Consider the following 21,611-nt stretch of genomic DNA (forward strand, 5'->3'; position numbering starts at 1 on the left):
AATAGTGGGGAGGAAATAGGTTGCTCATATCAGTTTTCAAAAACTCAGTTCATGTGAGGACTTAAATAATCAAAGACCTTTAGCTTACAGCAAATTAAATGTGCCTTAAAATGCTGTTAAGAAGACAAAAGAGAAGGGAGTCAAAACTAATGTAGCAAAAATCTTCTAAAAACTAAAATCATCTATGTATTATAGACATAAGATTTAAAACAACAGTTAAAAAACAAAAGACAGAAAGTCCCTTGCACAGTTTTAAAAGGGATAAAATGATCTTTGCTCTGTGTAGAACCCTTCAAACAGATTACAGAATTTAAACTCAGGAAGTTCATACATAAACTAGAAGGAAACATAGCAAATAAACATCTAAGGTGGGTGCTGAATGGCCAGGAACTGTACAGAAGTAAGGGTAAACACCTTGAAGGAGGGAATTCCCTGGCAGTCCAGGGGTTAGGACTTGACACTTTCATTGGCAAGGGCCCAAGTGTAGTCCCTAGTCCACTGGGGAACTGAGATCCTACCACCTGTGTGATGCAGCCAAAAACAACAACAACGGCAACACACGCACACCACACACAAACACAAAACACACGAAGGGGAGAAGACTGACGCATTTTATAAAAAATGCGAAAACTTTTGTAGCCTTAATGCTAAATAAATAAATACCAAAGTAATATAAGGGCAATCAACCATCTGGGGAAGATATATTGGTAGATTGGTGGTGTGGGGACATACATATCTACCTTTGATGAATTTGGTCTGAGAGCATGCAGACCAGACTAAGAATCTGATGATCTGGGGCATTTGGGAGATTGGATTATAACTGCAAATAAACTGCAGTCTCCATGAGGGCAGTCTTCACCCTAACTTCTGGATCCTGGGTAGTAGTCCATATTCCCTGCAGTGGACAGGCAGAGCTTTGTGGGTCTCCCAATTCACAAATTTTAGCCAAAGGAACTAAGGTAAGGAATCTACTAAATGCACGTGTTTGGTGGAGGGATGAGGTACAGTGGGCTTGAGAAGGACAAAGTTATAAAATCCTAGCTATAAGAGTCCCAAAATTGCTACAGAGGAGACACTTGGAAGGGCTTCCCTGGTGGTTCAGATGGTAAAGAATCTGCCTGCAGTGAAGGAGACCTGGGTTTGATCACGGGGTGGGGAAAAACCCCTGGAGAAGGAAATGGCTACCCACTCCAGTATTCTGGCCTGGAGAATCCCATGGACAGAGGAGCCTGGTGGGCTACAGTCCACAGGGTCACAAAGAGTTGGACACAACTGAGCCACTAACAGGCTCTTGGAAAGGGAGGCTTCGTTCACCATAGGTATAGCACAAAAGGCTTCTCAAGGACTTACAAAAATATTGGAGAGGGCTTCCCTGGTAGCCCAATGGTAAAGAATCCACCTGCATGTAGGAGACACAGGTTCCATTCCTGATCTGGGAAGATCCCACATGCTGTGGAGCAGCTAAGCTCCAACTGTTGAGCTTGTACTGTAGAGCCCAGGAGCCACAACTGCTGACACTAGAGAAAGTCCTCCAGCAACGAAGACCCAACGGAGCCAAATAAATAAATTATTTGAAAAAACTGGGGAGATGGGTACAACAGTGGCAGGGAATGTAATTCTGTGCAACCAAAAGGAATTTACAAAATTGATATTAATAAAGGAATTTAATGAAATTTTGTCATTAATCAAGCTACTTAATTAAATCCCATCAAAAGTATATTTAATGTGGATACATTTGACCTGTTTGGCGTGATCCAGAGTGAGGTCTCCAAAAATAAGTGCCCAGAGTAAACAGAGTTTTATAAAGGGCTCTTGGTTGTTGGATCCGGTCACATCACTGATTGTGTATTCTTTCAGAGAACTCTTAGTGCTCTTCTGACAGGATTCTGATCTACTCTACCCTAAGGGTGTGGCATCCTTTGAATCTCATCAAGTTGACTGATTAAATTAGGGTTGGTGGGATTAGCTAAAGACTAGTGAAAGGATACAGATTCACCGTTTTGGAGGCAGAGATACTAGGATGATTTGTCATTTTCTTTCATTATATGTGATTTTTCCCTCATTCATTCACACAGAAATTTTTTTTTCAAGAAAAGCAGCCCTTCTTAAGTGGACCCAAGAGCAAGAAAATTTTAGTGGGTTACTGAAGAAGATAAGAGAGAAATGTGTTACATGTGAAAAGCATTGATGATGATGTGGTTAAATTAAATTGTATTTGTATCTCTCGGACTGTCCTTAATTTGCCAAAATCTTAAAACCATGCTATTACTATAGATCACATTAAAAATGTGTTAGTTATTCAACACAATGAGTGCCTACTATGTCCAAGCAGTGTTCTGAGGCGGAGATACAGCATAAGCTGCTGCTGCTAAGTCACTTAAGTCGTGTCGGACTCTGTGCGACCCCATAGACGGCAGCCTACCAGGCTCCCCCGTCCCTGGGATTCTCCAGGCAAGAACACTGGAGTGGGTTGCCATTTCCTTCTCCAATGCATGAAAGTGAAAAAATAAAGTGAAGTCGCTCAGTCGTGTCCGACTCCTAGCGACCCCATGGTCTGCAGCCCACTAGGCCCCTCCGTCCATAGGATTTGCCAGGCAAGAGTACTGGAGTGGGTTGCCATTGCCTTCTCCGATAGCATAAGCAAAAGAGACAAAAGTCCCTTTTCTCAGAACAGACGATTTAAAAATAGACATAAACTCTGTGGGTAATGATGAGAGCTTGGAAGAAAATTTAAGTGTATAGGAATGGAGAGTAATGACGGTCCCATTTAAATAAGGTGGCCTCCGGAGACTTTTCCAATAAGATGACATTATGAATTGTATGGATGTAATGGTAACTTCCCCAAGCACCAAGGAGAAAAGATGCCAATCTACTGAGGGGGTTCTTAGTCGCTTAGTTGCTGCTGCTAAGTCGCTTCAGTCGTGTCCGACTCTGTGCGACCCCATAGGTGGCAGCCCACCAGGCTCCCCTGTCCCTGGGATTCTCCGGGCACGAACACTAGACTGGGTGGTGCTTAGTTACTGCCAATTAGCGAAGGAATTTCGGACCCCGCCACCGAAAAGACGTTCCTCTGATTCTGCAAATTCAGAAAGTGCACGACCCCTAGCCTCAGTTTTCTCATCTATAAATTTGAAAGTAGTAGTGCTGACCACCTCGGGTTTTTTGTTGACGTTGTTAAACTGACATTTATTGAGCCACATTAAACCATGTGCTAGGCACGGTCCTGAGCAATGAAAACGTATTCATTTAATCCATGACAATCCTGTAAGCCAAGTACGATTTTTTTTTTTAAAGAGTATTTTATAACCTAGGAAACGGGAGGCACAGAGGAGTAAAATCTAGGGTCCCACAGGTAGGGTTTCAAAGCAGGCAACTGCTCAGAACCTGGAAGTGTTGTAAAGCGCTTAGCCCCATGCTTAGCACGTAGTAAGAGCTCAGTAAATCTTCACAGTAGTGGCTGTTATCTTTTCTAGCCCGGGGCTGCTCCAGAATTTCTCCTTAGGAAGAGCTTTAGATAGCCAGTCTGTTGTAAGGGGAAGCTAGGGGGTGCTTACATGGCAACCATAGTTAACTGCATAGCAACCATAATGTTTACTTAAACTGGGGGGCTCGGGAGGATCGATGGGGGTTGTGTGGAAGGAGGAGTCAGCTAGGTGCCCCTCCCACACGCCAAGTTTCAATGGGAACTAGCCAGGCACCAGCGGAAACCTAAGCTCCCCTCCGGAACCGCGCTATGAGCCGGTCCTCTTTGCTGTCTGTCACCCCGCCTTTTGAGGCAGATGGTTTCTTCCGTTCACCCGGCTGGTTCAGGTTCCGCGCTCGGGAGTCACAAAGCGCGGGGTCACGTGGGCGGGCCGGTGCGCTTTGTGACGCCCAAGCCTCGCCCCTCGGCCCGCCTATCGGCGCACGCCAGCCCCGCCCCTCGCGCGCCGCCCGTGCAATCCCTGCTTAAGAGACCCCGGAGTGGGGCGCTCGCCCGAAGCCAGGCCGCGTCCGCCATAGTGCCTGGCTCAGAGGTGTCGCCGGCGCCTGGTGAGGGCCCGAGAGCGGCAGAGGGGCGAAACAAAACAGGGAGCCGGCGGAGCCCTCGCCGTTGCTCGGCGGTTTCCGGGCTTAATCTCGCGGTACTGGGCCGAGAGGCGACGGAAGCGAAAGGCGAGAGAAGCTCGGAGCACTCGGCGAGAGGAAGCGTCAGGGAGCCTTCGGCGGCGTCGCGAGGGTCGGCCGAAGCCCCCCGGCCGCTGGCTGGGGCCCGGGGTGGTGAGGAAGTGCTGCGAGGCCTAGCCGAGGCCTAGTACCGGCTTTGTGTCTGAGCGGCGTTGGCGTTGGCGTTGGCGGCGGCGGCGGCGGCGGCGGGGGGGAGGCGGAGCCGGGGGCGGCCTGCGGGAAGGCCTCTCCTCCGCCGACCGCGCGTTTCGGCCTAGGCCGCGGGGCCGCCCGTGGCCCTGCGGGGAGCAGGCGAAAGGGGTCTGTTGCGTGGCGGGGGCCTGGGCCTGGGGCAGCCGACGCCGGTCGTCCGGAAGCCAGGAGGAGGCGAGAGGCCGCTCGTGGACTCCGGGCCTAGGCCCTCTCCCCTCTGCCTTCTCCCGGGGCCTGGGTCACCCCCATCCACGGAGAAAGAGACCATCCGGGAGGTGCGGCCGCGCTATGGACCCCTGACCCCACGGGGTCACTTGGACTCTTAACGTGTGGACTGACCGCTACTGACTGCACCGCTGCCCCTGTCTCCTGCCGGCCCTTAGCATGAGCGAGAGGGACCCAGCCGGGTGACATTGTGCCGGTTGGCGGATTCTCGCTTGCCCCCTTGCCCCGTCCTCGTCCGCCTCCTCCCACATGAAGCGATTCTGAATATCCGGGGGGAGGGGCGGGTTCTGAATTATTGTTTTTACGAACCCCTGCTTGTGGTTGGGGGGGTATTTAATCTGAGGCTTTTTAGGGTCCTTCGGTGTCTCTGAGTGTTTTGTGTGTGTACATATTTTGCTCCTAAGTTTATAAATATACATATATTGAGCGTGTCCACGTCTCCTCGCTGAACCTTAGGAATCCTTTGGCACCATGTCCTGTGTGCATTATAAATTTTCTTCTAAACTCAACTATGATACCGTCACCTTTGATGGGCTCCACATCTCCCTCTGCGACTTAAAGAAGCAGATTATGGGGAGAGAGAAGCTGAAAGCTGCCGACTGCGACCTGCAGATCACCAACGCACAGACGAAAGAAGGTAAGAGCCGCCCGGGCTCCGGATCCTGGCTGGTGGAAGAGAGATGCTGGTGGCGAGGTGCCTGGCAGGAGGCTAACCGCCATTATGTCTCTTGTGGGACTGTTCGTTCTAACACTTTGGGGACGACTTTCATTGATAGCCAGGGGTTGCAGCAGTCAGCCCCCCGAGTTTAACTGACTTTGATTTGTTTTCTGTATACTTGGGTCATCTGCAACCGGCCGATCCCCAACTGTCTGATGATTCCTCCCAAATGATTTTTTTTAATGATGGTTTTGATGGTAAGGGGTGGGGATGTCATCCAGGTTGTCTGAGTGCTTACCCGGGGGCATTTCCTAATCTGTTTTCCATCTGAAGGAGGAGAGGAGAGCAAGAGGAAGGCTTCTTTGTAAAGCAGCGCTGGAGAACCTTCTCTAACTTTCTAACTTAATCACCGTAGGGGGTTTGATGGCGAATTTTAAGTCCTCCTCTTCTCCCTTCCCCGATTTATTTAGTTTTAATTTTGGAGTTGCCTGTATTTGGAGAAAGATCCTCCCTTTGATGTTTTTAATCCAGCCGGTTTTTAAAGTTGGAATTGCTTTTGGAACTTGGTATGTTCTGGTGTGACCACTTTTGTCTGGTGTGTTAAGTTTAGAATTAAGTAGTTGAACTCTGCGTTCATCACATTGCTCTTAAATTTTAGCAGTTTCATAAAGATCAAAAGTACATATTTTTTAAAATAGTGGTTGCTTGATTTTATATGATTATATTGATACTAGGATACTGAAAAATAGTCTGCTGCACTACCATATGAATATACATAAGCCACTAATTGGAATCTTTAAATTTTTCTCTTTTATTAAAGCTTTTTCTATGATACTGAGAATTTAACATAGATACGAGAATGAGAATGGCCTCTTAAGAGTTTCTATTTTCAGATTCTGGCTTTGAACTTCGGTTTCTTTTTCTCAGGACTGCAACGCTGATGTGTCGTTTTGTGTCTTTTGAGTTTTTTTTGATAAGATGAGAAGTAAAGTGAAGTTCTAGTTAGGGTAGTTTATTGATCACTAAATTTGGCTTAGTGGAACATGGGTTCTTTTAGTTGAAATTGGGGGAGTTCCCCCACTTGTCAAGTACAAGAGCTGTTTTTTACGTTTACATCCAGACATAAATATAATTGTATTAAGGAACAGCACTCAAAAATAGTAAGAAAGAACTTGTATACTAACTTGACAACATGTTCAGGAATATTCTCCACTTCCCCCCTTTCCAGTTTTTCAGTGTATCAGACCTAAGAGACGCTTCATGTGAGGCTTTGGAAATTGTGATTGTGAGGAAAATTGCTGGTGATCATGATTAGTTGAGAAACAGCTTTTAAAAACATTATTCAAGAAAATACCTTTAAGGAAATATTTTTTAAGGCCACAAAAGCCTTCCTTAAGCATTACAGTCACACTTAACAGAACAGATGGATTTATAATAATTTTAGGACATCTGGATATGTTAATGATGCTTAATGAAGGAGAGAAAATAAACTATTAAGTGAAATTAGAGAATATTAAGACAGTTTTAATCATACACAGATTTCATATTTTGCTTAAGTATAACACAATTAACTCATTTAAGATTAAACTCCATCAATCTTTTCCATCTAATAACTGATTACAGCTTTGTTAGACTGGAATAAATTATTGTTGATTGAATTTTTGTCCATGAATTTAAGAGTTTGTGATGTGTTATGTTTTTTCTAAGCTAGGAAATTATTTAATACCTTATTTTTACAAATGCTGAAAGCAGGAAAGTGCTTTGCCCAGCCCCGTGTTTTTTGTTTATTTGTGAACTGTCATTATTGGAGAAAACTTTGCTGTAGTAAGCTTTGCTATTGGATTGGTTAAGAGAAGAGAAAGTTTGCATCTTATGCTGTCCTCAAATTAGGAGAGAAAAAGATATTTAAGCACTTAATTTTATGGCAAGTAGTATCAGTGTCACAAGGCAGCTGAGTAGGAATGCCACTTGCTTTTAGCACCATCCAGTGAATTAAAGAGGACAGAATAAATATTTATAGCTTCATAGTTAGGAGATTGCCTAGGAAAGAATGGCGAACTGGATCACTTTAGTTTGTTTGAATTAATGTTTCTCTCATGTTTCTATAAAAGATTCTGGACAGTTTTGGAAGTCTGTCCATGTTTAGGACTCTTAAATCTTAGACTGAAATGCTTGAATCAGAATTTCATGTTTCAGATTTAAGAATTCTGCTTCTTTGTTTCTAGACTACAATCTTTTTGTGTTTTTCCTATATAAACTTGTTTTTCTAAGTTTTCTGCTTATTTGCAATTATCCCCCCCCCCCAAAAAAAAAAACACACACACACAACAAAACAGCCTTTATTCTGAACTTAGGGTAAAAAAGATTTGGAAGCTGAGGAAAAAGGATTTTCAAAAGACTATTTCTTCATTTCTTAAATTTGTCTTGTTTTTCATTTCATCCATATTCTTCATGTTTTTGGATCAAAAATGGCAGTGTCAAATAGGATCTTTTGAAGCTAACAGGTTACTTATTGAGGTATTCTAAAGGTAGGAAATCATCACTGTAATTCAGATACTTTAAAAGGTCAATTAGAGAGCATGTGGCATCAGAGCCAGACTTTAAGCTTGACAGCACTGTGTTGATGAGGTGAATAAAGTCGTCTTGGAAAGCTCCTGAACACAGTTGCTATTTGTTCCTACAGTGAACTCTTTTGACAGTTGTTACATAGTCAGCAACTTAATTGTCTGGTATTTGACATAAAGTTTTAGAGTTGTTTTTTTTTTTTAAAGATTCCTCATCTCCCATGCTTCTGGGTGTTTCTTTCTTAGAGCTTGCTTGAAACTTGGAACTATCCTGAACTATGCAAAAGATAATGATGGTAGTCTTACATTAGAAAATTGTATCACTCTAATTGGATACTTATGAAGATAAAGCTTACTACTTGAAATATATATACCAAAAAGAACCCTTTCCTGAACAATTTATGTGTATGTGCACTCAGTCGTGTCCAACTCTTTATGACCCTATAGACTGTAGCCCTCCACTCCTCTGTCTGTGGAATTTTCTAGGCAAGAATACCGGGTAGGTTGCCATTTCGTCCTCCAGGGGATCTCCCCAATCCAGGTATCGAACTTGTGTCTGTTACCACTGTGCCACTTGGGAAATCCAGTTTATGATAATGTGATTAGAAAGGATAGAGCCCAGTACATCTATAAAAGCTTAAAATGCTTACTACATATTTGATAAACTTAAAATAATTAGAACAGAGGTTGATAAGCTTAATAATTAGAGCACTTGGTGCTGAGTAACTTAAGTGAGTCAGGTAAACTCAGTAATTTAAAGAGTGAACCCTAATACTTGATTGTTTGATTAAGGGAGATGGTTACATTTTTACATATATCCCCCTGTAGTGGATTATTTTTGGTAATTTTGCAAATTCCTTTCATAGCAAATTTTTTTTAAAACCATCGTTGAATTCACTGATTCATTTTTTGTTTGAATTTCGTTCTTAGAGAACTAGTCCAAGTAATAGTCCCAAGAGTAGGATAATTCTTCCTGTCTTGTCTGCTCAGAAAGTAGCATCTGTGTTCATCCAGTTGCCTAAGCCAGGAACCCAGGAATTCATGACTGATTTCTCTTTCTCCTCCATCTCTGACCCCACCCACATCTGTCGGAAAGCCTTAAAACATTCTCTTGATTTCTCTGTCACTTCCAGAGCAGATCATTATTCTCTCTTAACTGAACTACGCAGCAATCTCCTCCTCAGTCACCCTGTTTCTGTTCTTGTTCCTATACAGATTCATTCTTCACTTAGATACCAGAGTTTTTGTTTTTAATATGAATCAGATTGTCATCATTTTTATTTAAAATCCTTCAATGATTTCCTGTTGTACTTAGAAACAAAATATAAATATATGTAACCTGCACCTGTGTTTCTGGTCTTTCTGTCCTTTTCATCAGCTCTTCTGGCCTTTCTGTGTCATTTTTTTCCACATGCTTCTCTGTCTGAAACATTCTTTGCCAGTGTTTTTGCATATCTTGTCTTCTCAGTCTTCTCTAAGTCTCAGATGTCAGTTCCCCAGAGGGGCTTTCCTTGAATCAACATTCTATCCAGAGTTGCATCCCACTTAGAATTCTTTATTACAAAGCCCTTTTTTCTTTGACTACAAAGTATTCAAAATGTGTCATACTTTTTAGTCTGTCTTCCCCAGTAATACTCTTGTACAGCCCAGGAAAAGAGAAAGTGAAGTCGCTCAGTTGTGTCTGACTCTTTGCGACCCCATGGACTGTAGTCTACCAGGCTCCTCTGTCTATGGGGTTTTCCAGGCAAGAACACTGGAGTGGGTTGCCATTTCCTTCTCCAGATCATCTTCCCAACCCAGGGATTGAACCCAGGTCTCCCGCATTATAGGCAGACGCTTTACCGTCTGAGCCACCAGGAGAGAGAAAATATTTTCATTCTAAATGACAACTTTTTCCTCATATAGTTCAGATGTTCAGCATTACTGGCTAAATAGAGAATGACTTAGTCTTCCTGAGACTTGGGGTTCCACTTCCATCTCTGGTAGAGGTGCCAGAGGCAAGAACCTGTTGACATATTTGGTGTTAACTCCTTATGGCTTTGGATATTTGTTCTGACAATAATCTCGATGCAAGGAACATGTGGTTATTAATGCTCTTTTATATTTAAGATGATTTCCCATAACATCTATGTCTGGTTGAAGTTTTCTAATTCTTGAGGACTATAACTTACCCAAATCTCTAAATAGAAATTCAACTCTTTATCCTTTTATTTACAGAATATACTGATGATAATGCTCTAATTCCTAAAAATTCATCTGTAATTGTTAGAAGAATTCCTATTGGAGGTGTTAAATCTACAAGCAAGACATATGTTATGTAAGTATTTATTAAATTCCACATTTGCAAGTTCTCAAAATACTTTTTACTTTGTGAGAAGGAAAAGGTATACTTTAGAACTGAACTCATTACTTTGTGCTAATGAGTATGTCGTCTTAATCCTTAAAATTACGAGAATGTTTGTTTTCCTGGTTTCTTTCCCCAGTTAAACTGTAGTCAGAAGTAAGAGTGAGTAGGCTTTTTGATCTATATAGGTAATACTAACAAAAAGCAAATGATCTTCAAATAAGTAAATCTTTCCCCTTCGTTGGTTTTTATTACCTGGGCACTTTTCCCCCCTACCATTTTTTCACTACAAGAATGTAAGTGTCTTGAAATCTGTCCTAAATATTTTGTCAGCGTCAGGAGTATTCAGTAATGCTAGTATTTGCTTCTCATTAATAAGGGACTTTGTTGGAAAGCGATGTTTATAGGATTCATGAGCACAGACACTGGAATCAGGCTTAGATTTGACTCCCATTTATTGCTTCACACCAGTTGTGTGAAATTGTATTTGGGTAAATTACCTAAAGTCTGTACCTCAGATTCCTCAAAATAAAATATATGTAACTCCAAGGAATTGGAGGAATTCAGTAGTGCCTGGCACATGGCAAATGCCCTTTATTGGAGTAGGAATTATAGTGGTAATACTTAGGAATGGTCTAGAGCTTAAGGAGTTCACTAAAAGGGCAGGATTATAACTTTATATCTAACTTTCTCTGCTTTCTTGCCATTTTAATGCTGATAACAGTTACTGGGTTGGCCAAAAAGTTTCTTCAGGTTTTTCCAAACAATGGAATGAAAAAACCAAAACGAACTTTTTGACCAACTCAGTATGATCTGTGAAGAGGATAGCAACTTGGGCTATTTAAAAAATACTCAGAGGTAAGATAGACTTACTTGAAATTCTGGCAAATTCTGCTTTTGGTCAATGAAACATTCTGGAATTTGCCAGTCCTAGGAAATGGAATGTGTTCTTGGAATTGAGGTAAAATAAAGTCATTTCCTGGAGCTTTGCTTCATGTGGGCAAGTTTTCTTTCTAAGACTGTTCTCATTTAGTTTAAAGTTCTATTCCATATTTTAACATTTGGAGGTTCTTAAATCTTTTGTATAGTAACTTTAAAAGCTGAAGACTTTTTTTTTCCTTCTGTAAATACCAAGTGAGCTATGTACCTTTAACTTTATATAATTTTGAGACATTATAAGGGAAGAATTATTTCCTAGAATTTAGTGTGAAGTTATACCTTAATTTACTAAGTGCTTTGTAAAAATAGCAAACATTCAGTTTCAGGAGATTGTTTTGATATTCAGAAACTTTAGGGAGAGAATTGTTTAAAGTACATGGGAAAATAGTTGCCTCTTACAGAATTGCATGTGTAATTCACTATGTATTTGGTTTCTTTTATAATATACTTACCTCATGAAGTGTTTTTGAGTTTGTTGAGCAAATACTAGTAAATGAAACTTTCATTTTTATCTCAGGATGTCCCAGTCATGTACAAACCAGAAATTCCTTTCATATCCTATCTAACATTTTTCTGTCAGGATAGCATAAACTTAAAACTAAAACTAAGCCTTTACAGGCTATATTTTAGCAACTTGACCCTCATACCCTTTCCTGTGTGGACTTTTAAAGGAATTTCTTCTTGAGCTTACTTGTGTATATATTTTTAAAAATCAGTTCAATTCTCCATAACCAACTTATTAAACTTATTCTTTTAACGAAAATACACTGTCAAACTGTTGATTTTTCTGGAAGATAGCGTTCCTATTTTATCTTGGTCACTGTGTTGAGACTTTTAAAAAGATGAAACTGCCAACCTGTCTTTTCTGGATTTGAAATTTAGTTTTTGGAGCATAACAGTTTCTCAGGGCTCCAAATTATAAAATATTTACAGCAGCAGTCTTGCTGTAAGGTAATTCAGGGTATGAAAATTCTCATCTGTACCTATTAAAAAGTGAGGATTAATATACTTGTTCAGCCTATTAAGAAATAGCCACAAAGTTTCTTGAATAACAAAATCCTCATACTGCCTTTCAGAAAACATTTATTTTAGGTAGAAAGATACACATCTATTCTATAATTACCAAGTATGGATTTTTTTTTAAACCAAAAATGCATCTTAAACTGTTCAAAGGTAGTAAAAATTAAATAAGGTAGTATATTTATTACTTCTGAAATTGGTTGTTTTTAAATCTTTGTGCCAAGGAAAAGTTGTGTTCCTAAAAAATTTATGATTGGAGAGATGTTTTTAGCACAAAAATTGATTAATAGCTACTCAGAGAGTTAATGCTGTTTTTCTTTTTGTCTTTTTAGAAGTCGAACTGAACCAGTGATGGGAACTTCAAAAGCAGTATGTAAAAACACAATCTCACACTTTTTCTACACGTTGCTTTTTCCTTTATAATGTAGCAGTGAAGTAAATCATTTTTAGAACGTAATATCCAGTTGATCATAGTACCTATTGTAAATAAAATGTATTTTGATGACAGCTCAGTTGAATATGGATATATGTGGCATAATTTACACACTTTATTTTGTAGAAATGGGTAATTTGTGCCCAAAAACCACTGTTTCATATTAAATATGGTAGCATTCTCCCTGTATGACACTGTGTTGTACAGTTAATGTATGATCCTTTTTAGATCGTATAGGTTTTACACTGATGAACATGGTAACATGTTCTGCATCTGTCTGTCTATAGTTAGTATTTTGTATGTATGTACAGGCTGTTGTGTGCTTTTTGTTTCCTGCAATAAAAAAAATGTTTGGAATGTATATTTTGCCATTTTCACGTTGTATCACTTAGTTTTTTTTTGGTTTTTGGGTTTTTTTTTTTTTCTTTTTTTCTGCCTGATTGATGGCTTTGAAAAATGCATTAGCAACATCCAAAGCTTATATTTAAAGTTTGATGCTTTCTCCAAGTTCAGACACGTCATAGAGCTTTCCAGAGACCATTGACGCAGCTTTTATTATTTAGTTTTGCTTTATTTGGCAGTTTTGAGCTCCTATTCTTTGTTTACATCTGTACTGTAAAGTGAAACCTGGAATTGGGCCCCCTACAAGTATACAATGTTTCGTCGATGATTTTGATGATTTTATACAATTGAGTACTCAAGTTTTAATAGAGATCTTTTACTTCTAGTCTGCTCAGTTGTCCGAATTAAAATAATTCCCTCTTTCTCATAAGGTATTAAAATGCTGCATTAATTGTAAGCTAACTGAAAGCTGTAGCTTATCAAAGGTAACTCCTCTTAACCAGGTTAACATCTTAGTAACCTTAAGTATGACACCATTTTGACTTTGAGCTTTTAAGTAAAAGGTAGCAGCATTCCTGAGTTATAGGGTGAAACACCCGGTTCAGAACAGAGATCTGTAGTAATTGAGTTCTGTAAAACTTGATGGTTCTCTAAACGTTTGAGTGCTCAGGCTTGATTTGTACACAATACAAGATGTCTGAAATCCTCACTTAGAATTTAAGGGTATTGCTTGCTCTTTCAACTTTATCCTTTTAAAATACTAGTGATCTTTTAATTGTGTATCAGGTATTTTCACTAACCTTGGATCATTGAATCTTAAACACGATAACATAGAATATCTGAACTTTGGACTTGTTTTCTAAAGTATATGGCCTTTAGTTCTCATGGAACTAAATATAGTGATTCAAAAATCAAAACTTAGTGTTTTGGGAGTTTTTTTCCCTCTTTGGGGTATACGGTTTTTTGGGGGTTTGGGGTTTTTTTTTTTTTTTAAAGCATAATGCTGTAAAAACTGTCCACAAGTTTCTGTTTTGCTGGTGATTGGTTTAAAACTGATTTTTATGTATCCAAATGCTAGCACAAATTAGATTGACTATACTGGTGACTGTAGTAGTTAATGTAACACATTTTGTATAAAGTACATTTTATACAGTATTTAAACTAATTCAGATGAAGTTTTATTTCTTGAAAACAATTATTTCCTTTTTGTTTATTAGCATGTGTATAAGCACAGATCACATGTTCATAAATAAAGTTAACATTCTTTTAGCCTTGTGTGTTCCCTGGCATGTCTGTATTACACTTATAAGAAGCAGTTTATTTTATGCTTATTTAGGTTTCTCTTTTCTTTCTTCTTTTTTTAAAAAAAAATAACTAAAAGTGGCTTTAATTTTTAGGTAGAATTATTTGAAGTGGAGAAATTAGATAACATAATATCCCCATTATTTGCTTGGGGTACATTTGCTGACATTTAAAATACGAGAAAATATATTCATAAAGCATCATTAGTGCCCATCTTAGGAGACTTAGGTGTCCTATGCACATTCACAATTAAGACAAAATCACTAAAGCCAGATTTTTTAATTCTGATTAGTAAAAGTAAATGTATGTACATTTTTGGTAACTTAAGCCAGCTCTAATCAAGGATGGCTGTTTCTATATTGCACAGCTTTGCTGTTTGTAGTTACCCTTCCGTGTTCCAAAGCTGTGGGCCTTCTGCTAACATCAGAATTACATTTTGTAAGATCCTTTAATATCAGGCAAGTATAGTTGACATAAAAGATTTCAGATTCTTGCTCCCAGAAGCAAGACCACAAATTAGATGTGAGAGAGGTAGGTTGATTTTAATCATGTCCACAGTGTGCATATTAATCAGTGTTTCTAGAGACTACTTTTTTAAAGTAGGGTTTTTTTAATTGATGTTTAATACATATAAATTCGTACTCATTTTTAAATCATTTCTTGTCAGCATTTTCACTTATTTCTTAATATCTTGCTATATGTAGAAAACAATTGGATGCCTTCCTAAATTTGTGGTAAATTATACCTCCTTGTATTTTTATAGGGTATTAATGTGCTATATATAGGGGCTTCCCTTATAGTTCAGTTGGTAAAGAATCCACAGATTATTTGATGGGAAAAAAGTGATTTAGATGCTGTTGAATATCTAAAAGCACTCATAACTAAATATATGCTCCTAATAACAAGTTGGCCCAAAGGAAGAATAGGAAAGCCTGGCATAATAACAAAAAGACAGCTGTATTTGAGGAGAAGAAGAACAACAAAAAAGTTAGGTTTTTTTGGTTTCAGCAGTAAAAAAGTGTAATATAACTGCTGCTTTCTTTCTAAGGAAGTGATCAGCATGCATATTCTGTATAGTAAAAGGCTATTTTAAAAGGCTATTTGTTTCTTTGATTAGAAACATAGTATAGATGATGGTTGACAGCAGTTTGTTCAGTCCTTATTTCTTAAAATTCAGGTAATTCCTGGTTGATATAAAATGTTATGCTCTTCAAAATAGATTGAATAGGTCAGAATTTTTCTGGGTAAAAATAGGCTGTGTTCTTTCAATTTTTCTTTCCTAAATTTACCTCTTGAGATATTCATTCTTTAAGGAAAGAACACTTCAACCCACTGATAGATTATATGGCTAGGAATGTATATGGGGTTAGTGCATTTATGGACTCTACAGTCCCTCAATGTGGAGCTGAGAACCTTTTGTTTAGATAAACATCCCAACAGTAATATCCATCAAACTAGCTTTTAAAACTCTTAAGACATGTATAAGATGTATTTTAAATTTAGCCAACATTAGTTTTATTTCCATTTATTGCATTCCTGCTGTGGTGGCATTAAGCTAAGAACTACATATTGAAACTGGTTACATTTCTATTTGGGGCTCCAAGTCATGCTGCTTTTTTTTTTTTTTCTTTTTCAAATACTCTCAGTTCTTTGGAATCCTTGAAAAATGCATGATGAAGACTCACTTTTTTTTTCCTTTGATCCAGACATCTCTTTACATTCTCTCCATTTTAAAGAAGAGTTCTGACCAGTAATGCATGAGAAATTTGTAACATGTTGAATAAGCAACCCACTTACTATATAGGAAGCTGATAATGTTTTCATTTTGGTACACTTGTAGGGAAATCATGTCTTTAGAGTTACACGCTAAAGATTGTGTGTGTGTATACATTTACACACCCATGCATAAACACTTTTTAAAAACTGATATTAATATAGTTCAGGGAAACAAATAATGAAGCACTTTTAAATACATTTGAACATACGTGTTTTAAAGCCCTCATATCCATGTTTAATACTTGCTCCCTTTGATTAAAGTAACTATTTCCCCCGCATATTGAAGTCCATCCTATAACTGCTCTGTTTGCCCTGCCTCGGGATGTCTTTTGTTTCCCTTTATTTGGCTTAAAATTTTTGCCCTGATAAAGCTGTGGTTTCTTTGGCGAGATTAGCTACTGATGCTTTGCATGGGAGAATAAACTTATTCAGACCGAGCAGTACGTACTCAAAAGAGGGGAAAGTAGCAATTATTTGGGAGCTGTTTTATTAAAGCAATTATCTGAGCCTTTAAAGAGCTGCTTGTTTTTACAGGGTTGTATACTGGCATTATAGGAAAGTTAGAAAGATTTCTTATTCTCTCTTCTAGTGTACATTGTCTTGAGCATCATTAGTTTTAGAAATCACTGATAAACCTGGGACTCTTAGTATTTAATCACCACACTGAGCAGCTTTCCTATCCTTTTCTTTACTGTTTTCTCATTGTAATAGCATCCCCTTCAACCATTAACCTTTATTTATTGTATGTGAGATGTGTGGAAAAGGATAAGTTGGGTGAGCTACATTTCAGCTTAAAACAAGATAACATTCTTTGGAAAACTTCTAATAAAAATACCCGATATTTGAACATTAAGTGGCAGTAGGGAGTAAATGATCACTTTCAGATGTTTTCAGTGTGGAACTTGAATGTGTGTTTAATTTTTTATGAACAGATTGATGACTCTTCTGCGTCTATTTCTCTGGCCCAGCTTACAAAGGTATATATATATTCTTGAAAATATAAATCTTTTTCTAACATCGTAATTTTTTTTAATGTGGAGCAGTTGTTTTAAGAGGGGTTGGGGGAGGAAATACTTTGCAGAAACATTTGTACATATTATTACTATCCTGTAAAGAGTAGCTGCTGTTTTGAGAAGATAGGGGGAGTATTTTGCTTCACCATAATGTTGGAGTTTCATCTTCAAGACAGAAGAAACAAATGAAGCTACACTTACTTGCCTTTTTTCTCATACATTTTGTTTATTTATACATTGGAAACTAACAGATTTCTGGAGGAATTCCCTGATTTTGGCTGTAATTTATGTGGACTTTATGCAGCCAAAATAGAAGCTTTCCTTTACATGGACAATTGCGTGGTTATTTCTTGAATATTTGAATTGATCCCTTGAAAGTTAACGTTTTAAATGTGATACAGTTGTTTCTCTATGCTATAGACTTGTAGTCTGTCTGCATTAGAAAAAGTTTTAAACAACCTAATTTGTTTGAACACAGACTACATGAATTGTGTAAATGTATAAAGTTGTTCGCAGGAATATACCAATGTGTATGTTTGGCAGAGGGGCAAATTGTTACCTCCTGAAATCATTGTATATGCCATGTTTTGCGATAAGATTGCTTGCAGTTTTCTGCTCAACAGTGTGTACCTTTTGTTTGGGAAAGCACTAGTGATGGATTAATTTTTAAAACAATAGACTTAGTTTGCAAATTATGCCTTTAGGGGAAAAAAGGCAAATGATAGAGAACAGGTAGTGTTTTGAGGGCCAAGAAGGAAGTTTTCCAAAAATCCTTTTTTCCCCTGCTATCAGAAATATAAAATTATATTTAGCAACCAAAGTGAATTAGTAGACAAGTTTTCCATTAGTGCTGTCCCTATCTTGTCCTTGGCTTTGTTGTAGGTTTTGTCCTTATCCCCTAGAATGTATCCCCAAAATGTCCTAGTAACAAATACAGCTTTTTAAACTCCTGTTGTGGGAAAAGTATAAAGTTGATAATTCTAAAACCAACCTCAATAATTTTTTAATGCAAAGTGGTTTAGCATAGAGTTAACATCTTTAGCAACTTATAGTTCACTGTTTAAAGTCTTCTGTACTGTAAGGACCATATTTGAGTTCTGGTCTATTCCTCCATTGTTTCTTTGTGGGAAGCAGTTGGGGAGTTTTGGAGGTTTGGGGGACTTTTTTTTTTTTAACTATTTGTAAGTTAATGTTTGGGTTCAAACAAATTAGTTGTTCAACATCTGTAATCCAGTTTTTTGTAAATGTTGCTGTTGTTCTAAGCTCTGTTAATGTTAAGCATTCTTTGTATATAAAATTACAATAAAGTGTTAAAACTGGTTGCTTGTTTTGTGGATGAATGTAAAGCTAAAACCTAATGAATGGCTGATAATGAGTGCTAGATGCTTGAAGATTCAAGTTATTAGGACTCACTCCCTTAGACCCTGCTTATTATCTAGACTACTGTATGTAATACCTCAGAGATGAAGTTCATAAATCTTTGGAGAGTTGGATTTATAATTTGAATGCTCAATGCATGTGCTTTGCACTTAATTTTAAATTTGGCACCACTACTTAAAGAGCCTTCTGATTTCTAGTATCTGCTGCATAATATGTTCAGTGTCCTGTCCCCAACCCTACCTCTAAGTCGTGTGCTTGACACTTGATGCTTAATGCTATGACACTTGAATTATTTTTAATATTTAAAAATGTCAAGTGTTTCTCTAACTTAATCTCAGTTTTTAACTTAGAAGAGTAGTATGTAAATCTTAATGTAAGGTACAAACAGGGTCTAAGGTTTGAGTGCCCCCAGAAGGACTTTCTTCAACCCATAGACACCCAAACATCATGTAATGACCTAAGGCACTCCCCATGCCTCTTCTAGGTTATACTTGTTAATAACTGTTTTTATGCAAGATTAGATATTGCTCTTTACAGGATGAGTGGTGTTGTCTTTGGCTGTGTGGTCTTAAATGTGTTTCTAATGTGTGTGTCAAATAATTACCTGTTAAACAGACTGCCAATCTGGCTGAAGCCAATGCTTCTGAAGAAGATAAAATTAAAGCAATGATGTCGCAATCTGGCCATGAATACGACCCGATCAAGTAAGTTTATAAGTACTTTATTCTAGTACGTACTTTGGGGTGGTACTTAACAGCCCCCCATGTCAAGAGCTTTTTTTTTTTTTAAAAAGTCTTTGTGTTCATGTAATCTTTTTTTTTCCCCTTTCAGTTACATGAAGAAACCTTTAGGTCCACCACCTCCATCTTATACTTGTTTCCGTTGTGGTAAACCTGGCCATTATATTAAGAATTGCCCAACAAATGGGGTAAGTTCAAACTAAAATTTTTCCTTAGCCATATTACTTCTCTTGGTAAATATTGGCTTCTACGTTATAGTGGCAAATGAGCACAGCTTCTGGAGCCAAACTACCGGTGTCAAATCTTGACACTGCCACTGAGTGAGCAAGTTACGTGAATGTCTCCAAGCCTGTTGTTTCTTCTCTGTGAAATGAAGATAGTGATAGTACTTACCTCACGTGGCTGTTGTGAGGATTAAATGAGATCATACATGTAAAGCTCTACAAATAATACAAGCAGATAGTAAATACTGTGTGTTAGCTAATATTATTAAATAATGGTAACTGCTTTTTCTCTTCCTCCTCTCTCCTTTCCCCTACCTGTAGGATAAGAACTTTGAATCTGGTCCTAGGATTAAAAAGAGCACTGGAATTCCCAGAAGTTTTATGATGGAAGTGAAAGATCCTAACATGAAAGGTGCAATGCTTACCAACACTGGAAAATATGCCATACCAACTATAGATGCGTAAGTATTCAAATTGGGTATGATCTGTGGAGATAACAGTCAATCCCGGTGATAGTGTTTTATTTAATCTTGGGCTTGTAACTTGGCTACTTGGATTCCTTACAAACATTGTATACCAAGTCTTAGTCTATATGTCGCATTTCTGTGTTAAGAATGAGAGGCTGCAGTCTGCTCCATTTAAAGCAAATTAAAAATGTATTTGGGGTTTTTGTTACCAGTGAGTGCCACTTTCCTTGTGGTCTTCTAATTTTTCTTTTTTCTGTCATTCCCTGCTTTCTTCCTCATTCACATACATACTCCTACATAATCTTGTATGCTATTTGCATCTTTTAAATGAACAAGTTAAGTGTCTTAGGCTTTTTAAGAAACAAGAGGCTTAAGAATAAAAGTTCTGCAAGATATCAAGGCAGATTTAAGTGTGAAGATTATAGGAAATACTCAAGTATCTTGACTAGTTTGGATATACTATGTGAATCTTAAGATTCTAAAGTATGGTTTATTTTATAAACTGTTAGTTGAGATCTGTTATATAACAGTTCAGAACTGTTTTTCTGTTATAAACTGTTTGTAGCTCTGTAAGCCATACCTTAATGCTTATTTTTCACATGTTTTCAGGTTTTATTTTAGGAGCCAATTTTTAATGAAATGAATAGACAGGAAACCTAGTGGCATAATTCAGTTGGGTCACTTTCCATTTTATCTGCTTTTATTAATACATTTAGTTATCTTTTGATTACCCTCAACTGTTGCAAACTCACACAACATAAAACACAGTATTAAGTGTTCCCTGAGACTGTGACTCTGTAACTTTATTGTACAAAAGAATCTCTTGCAGAAGTGTGTTAAAACAGTCTAGGTGCCCTGTCCCACTCCTCTCCCCACCCCCGAGGGATTATATTCTCAGTCTGCATCTTTAACAAGTCCTCCAGGAGAATATGAGGTTAGAGGATGCTCAAGGCATGCCTTGAGAAACATCAATTTAAAGAATAGATATCCATGTTCCCAGTGACAGAATATTTATTAAGAACAGTTTTTGTCGGCTTTGTGCTATATTATCAAAATGTGATGAGCAGGTAAGGACAACGAAAATGCTACGCTTACAGAATGATTCTGAAAAAAGATTGTTTTTGAGTAGGTAAATACATTGTTTTAGTTAACAGATAAGAATTAATGTTTTTCTAAACTCCCAACCCTGCTCACTTTCTCAGCTTCACTCCCATCTATTTTTTATCAGTCTACCATTGTGTGTTTTTGTGGTTCATCTTAGAGCAGTTTGTTGTATGCTGTTTCTAATTCAGACATTTCATACATGCATCCAAACAGTTTTAGGTTGAAATTGATGGCTTTTTACAGACAAAGTTTAAGAGCAGACCGCTTCATCTTAATACAATAAGATGTGAATGTAAAAGTATTTAAGTAGAAATCTGTGTTGGAAGAATTAACATCACCTGTAAACTCATAACTAATAATTAACTTCATTGCTGTTTGAATCCTGGAGTACAAAAGTGCATTTGTGACAGACACACAGCAAATACTGGGGAAAATGGGAACCCAAATATTTTAAATGAAACTTTCACCCTCTCCACTAACACCACTGATACGCAACTCAGACTCTTCTTCTGTTTCTTTTTCTATCCTCTGTTCTCCTCTTTTTTTTTTTTCTTTTCTTTTCTCTCTTTTGGGCAGTGGGAGACTCCTCTTTCACAAATTGGGAACAATGGGGCATAAGCAAATTGATACTTATTTCTGGAATCGTGGTGATGTCTATGGAGCAACTGCAACACAAATAACACACCTAAGGTACCCTGCTCTGTCCAGATGAGATTCTTTC

The 21,611-nt window shown here is 38.2% G+C and overlaps 1 protein-coding gene across 2 annotated transcripts in view; it reads left to right on the forward strand.

Annotated features, from left to right (window-relative positions):
- Nucleotides 1–3,960: 3,960 nt before the first annotated feature.
- Nucleotides 3,961–21,611, forward strand: part of RBBP6 (RB binding protein 6, ubiquitin ligase) — a 35,538-nt gene continuing 17,887 nt past the window's right edge. For both annotated transcript variants that reach the window (NM_001304554.1, XM_005224806.4), the window contains exons 1-7: nucleotides 3,961–5,221; nucleotides 10,024–10,123; nucleotides 12,442–12,478; nucleotides 16,895–16,939; nucleotides 18,971–19,059; nucleotides 19,187–19,283; nucleotides 19,641–19,780. In NM_001304554.1, coding sequence (NP_001291483.1) covers nucleotides 5,056–5,221; nucleotides 10,024–10,123; nucleotides 12,442–12,478; nucleotides 16,895–16,939; nucleotides 18,971–19,059; nucleotides 19,187–19,283; nucleotides 19,641–19,780 — 674 coding nt within the window. In that variant the 5' untranslated portion in view covers nucleotides 3,961–5,055. The remainder of the gene's footprint in view (nucleotides 5,222–10,023; nucleotides 10,124–12,441; nucleotides 12,479–16,894; nucleotides 16,940–18,970; nucleotides 19,060–19,186; nucleotides 19,284–19,640; nucleotides 19,781–21,611) is intronic.

Source organism: Bos taurus, chromosome 25 (genome assembly GCF_002263795.3).
Source record: "Bos taurus isolate L1 Dominette 01449 registration number 42190680 breed Hereford chromosome 25, ARS-UCD2.0, whole genome shotgun sequence".
Classification (NCBI taxonomy): Eukaryota; Metazoa; Chordata; class Mammalia; order Artiodactyla; family Bovidae; genus Bos; species Bos taurus.